Source organism: Otolemur garnettii, unplaced genomic scaffold, assembly GCF_000181295.1.
Source record: "Otolemur garnettii isolate 467f Iridium unplaced genomic scaffold, OtoGar3 scaffold00091, whole genome shotgun sequence".
Taxonomy (NCBI): domain Eukaryota; kingdom Metazoa; phylum Chordata; class Mammalia; order Primates; family Galagidae; genus Otolemur; species Otolemur garnettii.
Window position 1 is genome coordinate 3,152,071 of NW_003852486.1, and position 4,816 is coordinate 3,156,886.

General features: G+C 50.0%; 1 protein-coding gene across 2 annotated transcripts in view; it reads left to right on the top strand.

Moving 5' to 3' along the window:
- The first annotated feature begins 440 nt into the window (after positions 1-440).
- ETV3 (ETS variant 3) overlaps positions 441-4,816 on the top strand; it is an 11,911-nt gene continuing 7,535 nt past the window's right edge. Inside the window, exons 1-4 of one of the 2 annotated variants that reach the window (XM_003795231.3) lie at positions 441-710; positions 2,529-2,587; positions 3,188-3,425; positions 4,652-4,767. In XM_003795231.3, the coding sequence (XP_003795279.1) occupies positions 2,542-2,587; positions 3,188-3,425; positions 4,652-4,767 (400 nt within the window). In that variant the 5' untranslated portion in view covers positions 441-710; positions 2,529-2,541. The remainder of the gene's footprint in view (positions 711-2,528; positions 2,588-3,187; positions 3,426-4,651; positions 4,768-4,816) is intronic. The other variant, XM_023516482.1, reaches the window with a different exon arrangement.

Genomic DNA, 4,816 nt, shown 5'->3' on the forward strand with positions numbered 1-4,816 from the left:
ACTGCTTAGATTGACACAGATTAAAACTAAATGCAGAGGGACTGGGACCAGCAGAGAAGCCATCACATTCTGGGCTTTATAGAGAACAAATGCCAAAGCACCGTGCTTCAGAGAAAGCTTTTACTTGTATATCAAAGACCTCTTCTTGGAAGCCTGAGCCTGCGGGGTCCTCCCTTCCCTCTGCGGGGTCTCCCATCGCTGGGAGGTCCTGGGCTGGTTTGGGAGACACGGGGTCTCCCTTCGACAGTGCGAGGCGTCCCGCACCCCAGCTCCAGGGCCCTTCCAGGTGTGTTTACAAGGGTCCCCCAGTGGCAGGGACCCCGGCCCGTCACCGCCTCGCGCCGCGTCACCCTCCAGGAGGGCAGACGGGGCCCCGCCGGCGCGCGAGCGTGCGTAACGTGCCCCCGCAGCGTGACGCATGCGCCGTGCCGGGTTGGGGGGCGAGGGATGCGCCGCGAGGGGAGCGCGCAGTGGGAGGGGTGCGGGAGGAAGTCGGCGTCTGCCGGGAGAAGAAAGGAGAGGGAGCCGCGGCTGGGCGCGGCGAGGTGAGGCCGGGAGCCGGCGGGAGGGCGCCTCCCCGCCCCCGCCCTCCCTCTGAGGATGGAAGTGACGACAGCAGCCGAGGAGGTCACTTCCTGCTGGGGTGGATGAGGAGGAGCCGGAGACGCCGCGGAGGAGACCGGACCGAAGACGGACCGCGCCGGGGAGAGGTGAGTCCGGCCTTGCCGCGGCCGTCGGGCTTCTCCAGGCCGGACCGCGGAGCCCGGTGGAGACCGCGGCCCCGGGGTCCGGGTGGCCAGCAGGGCGGCGTTCTCCACAACCGGGCCTCACCCGGCGCGGGGGCGGGGAGGAGAGGGCCCGTGCCCGGGGGGCGACCAAGACCCGGGGCAGCGTCCGCGCGAAAGCCATGGGGAAGGGAGACCCGGCCAGGCTCGAGCAGAAAGGCGGCTCCCGTGGCTGTGGGAGCAGATGCTGGGAACTGTTCTGGGAGCCCGCACCCAGACGCGTGCTCGCTTCGAGGGAAGGGTCGTGGTCTGAGGGCGGCGGCGGTCCGGGGCTTGCGGAATAGACGCGTATCTTAATTGGGAGCCTCTCGGGCTCCCGCGGGTGCTCTGCGGGGAGCCCGGTGTCAAGAGAGGGCTTCCTGGTCGGGTCATTGCTGCGGCAGGGTTCGTAGCGCTCCGCCGTGCGGGTTGGAGGCCGCTCCTGCGGCGGGGTGAAGGCCCTGCGACCGGACAGAGGTGTCCGGGGCCGCTTCCTGGAGCAGCAGGGGAATTAGTGTCTTTCCTCCCGCATTGTCACTGAGATAGGAGAGGAAGCCCCTGCCTCGTCCCGGTGCCTTGTTATTGTGAGTCTCGTGCGTGCGTGTCTTGGGTCTGCTTGCCTTCTCCTTCCCTTGTGGTATTTTTCTCATCCTCAGCCCCCGGCAGCTTTGTAGAGGAAACTTGCTGGTCTTCTGAGTGTGTATGGTGAGAAAAGTATTCAAAGGAGTTAGAGGAATCTTAGGTCAGATGAAATTTCTAAGATTAGGAATTCATTCCCACCCCGGGGCCCACTGGGGCATCATCATTCCCTCCGGACTCCTGTTAATGTGGGTGCTAAGGGCCTGTCATCCATCCGGGAGAACAGTGGGGGTGGCCCTGCCCTCTCCCGCTCCCACGTCCCTCTGGCAGTCTCACCTCTCTCCTTTTTGCTAAAGAATTGATTGAACAAAACTGCTCGCTGCTGGGAACGGGAATTTATTGAGGAACTGTAAATCTGGATGGAATGAACACAATTCGCAGACTCCCTCCACTCGTTGGCCAGAAGAAGGTCCTCAGAAATGCCTGCTTTTTTCCCCCCCTTCCTGTTAAAGGAAGAAAATGTAAAAATTTTCTCAAAAAGACCTTTCCAGTATCTCCTGTACCTGTGGTGTGTTTACTTCCTGTATCCCAGTGTGTTTTTTCAAGTGGGAAGAGGCAGTTTGGGATGGGGAGTTTTCCTTCTTCCATCTTGTATAATTCTGTAAAATAAATCAAAATCAGATGTTCATTCTTGAGTGGGAATCAAATGGGTTTGGACTTTTTTCACTCTTCTTTAAGCTGGTACATCTGGGTGAACTCAGGTTTGTGTATCTTGGCATCTAGCTTGTCTAGTAATAGAAGACAAACTGTTTGACTTGTTCTGGCTGCCTTTTTGGACTCATTTAACTGTACTTTTTTTTTTTTTTAACATTTGAAGGGTTGGTCAGGAGGAAGAAAGCAAATATAAAAGACAGTGTTTATGCTTTGTGGTTTAAAGTCAGGTGAAAGATAATTATGACTTTTGAAGCTGATGACCCAAGGCCCATCATTTGATGACTTGGGGATTAGCAGTTTGGAGGTGACATGTTTGAAAGAAAGAGGGTTGCATGTGGAAGGAAAGACAAGAAAGTCTAAGAGAAGGCTGCACTAGAAAACACCGGGAGGATAACAAATAGCATCTTTTTTTTTTTTTTTTTAAACAAATAGCATCTTAAAGTCTTCAATTGTGTGGCTTGTCTCTCTCAGCAGGAGGGTGAAAATGAAAGCAGGCTGTAGCATCGTGGAAAAGCCAGAAGGAGGTGGAGGTGAGCAAAACTTAATCATCTCTGAGACACCTGGAATGTCCCTCCGTTGTTCCTATTCTCTTCACTGTGCTCTGTTCTCAAATGCCAGACCAGGACTGACAACGTCTTGACTGGGTGGATACTGCTAGGACAGTTGCAGGCTTGTTTCCTGTAGATGTATATTTAACATGTCTGGTCACCACACCCATATCCCAAGCTGTAGCATCTCTTCCCTGTTAGAGGCACAGTTCCAATCTGGGGATAAGGAGTTTTCAGCTGTATTTTCCTAAAGCATTAGTTTATCTTTCTTGTTTGCTTTCTTTGGGACTTTTATACCCTCATTCAAAGTAGGTGTGTGATTTAGTAATGTATGAAAGGGTGAGAGATTAGGACACCTGGGTGCCACCACTCAGCTCTGTCAGATTTAATGATTGCTACAAGGATAGGTAACTTCTCTGCTTTTTCTCCCATGTTGTGGTTAGTCCAGGCTGACCAAAAGGGTGTTTATAGCATGTTTGCAAAGCACTTTAGAGTTTTTTACCAGTGGAATGTGAAGTTGGGCTGCTGGTATGCATTTACCTAGTTCCTAACTACCTCTGTCTTGCCCTCTTCACATTAAAGGGTATCAGTTTCCTGACTGGGCCTACAAGACAGAGTCATCCCCCGGTTCCCGGCAGATCCAGCTGTGGCACTTCATCCTGGAGCTGCTACAAAAGGAGGAGTTCCGCCATGTCATCGCCTGGCAGCAAGGAGAGTATGGAGAGTTTGTCATCAAGGATCCAGATGAGGTGGCCCGCCTCTGGGGCCGCAGGAAATGCAAACCACAGATGAATTATGACAAGCTGAGCCGGGCCCTCAGGTAAGGGAAAGGATTCCCAAATCTGTGGTGTTAACAGATTGGAAGGAGACTAAGCAGTTTAGTGAATGTTAGATAAAAAGGATATCAGGTGATAAGAGACTATACTATCTTAGTGAATAATGTAGGCTTTAAAGTGGGAGTATAAGAGCTGTTGAATCTGAGTAGCACAGGAGGAGAAAAGGCATATCTTTGGTTGTATGTAGGAGGGAATTCCAGCGTGGCTGGCACTGGATCCTGACAGACAGCCGATTCTGCTCTGTAGTGGGCGAGAGTGTGTGGTGAAACATAGGTTGGAGCTCATTTATAATCCAGAGGATTAGTTTAGACTTCCCTATTGGGAATCTATTAAAATTTCTCTTTTTTGCCCCTCCCCAGAAGAAACTAGGAAAAGGTGAGGCAGGTTCACAGGAGGAGGACTCATGGAATGAATAATGGCACTGACCTCTCTGTTCAGGAACTGTACCTGTGTGCTCAGTCATAGATCCATAGGTTGCTTCAACATATCTAAAGATGAGTACTATTAGTTTTCTCAGGTTCTCTTCATCAGGTTTTAAATTTCATAACACTTTATAATGCCCTCAAAGGGCCAGAAGGCAGTTGATGACCTGTGCTACTGAATAGGTGCAAGGTCCCCTTTCAGGTACTTGTTTTTCTGCCCTTCTTCATGCTTAGTGACCTTGAACATAAAATTTGTAGCATTAGTGAAGCCTCTTGCATCCCTTTGAGTCTTTGAAGATGAAGGGGACCACATTGGCTGCTGTTTTCCATTGTTTGAGGTACCATCATAAGATAGTTTTACATTCCTTTGTCTATGCCTCTAGAGAAACCACATCAGGTCTCCCAAGATATTTGTGTACTCCCACCTGGGCAAGATAGGAAAAAGAAAGTAGGCAGTTAGTGACATACAGTGGAACAGGAAGGAAATGAACTATAAAATTGAAATTGTAGAGATATGAAGAAAGGTGATTGGGGCTGGATAGGTGTTCACAATCTTAAAGTGAGATGAATTTTGTAAAGCTCTAGCCAAAAGGTAGAGTTTAGTTGAAAATTGAATTAGAAATTTAAGCTCTTAGATCTCAGCTCTAATAGGGGCCAGGCTGAGAAAGAACAGTAGTGATTTTGTAATAATGCATAGAGGCAGAATTGTTGATCTCAGTGGTTACCTAAGTGTATCAAGAGCTGTCAAGTAGCTACAAGATAAATGATATATAGTCCTTTTTTTATAGGTACTATTACAACAAGAGGATCCTGCATAAAACAAAAGGGAAAAGGTTTACTTACAAATTTAACTTCAACAAGCTGGTGATGCCCAACTATCCGTTCATCAACATTCGGTCAAGTGGTAAGATACAAACTGTCTTGGTGGGAAATGAATTTTGAGTTGAAAAGCA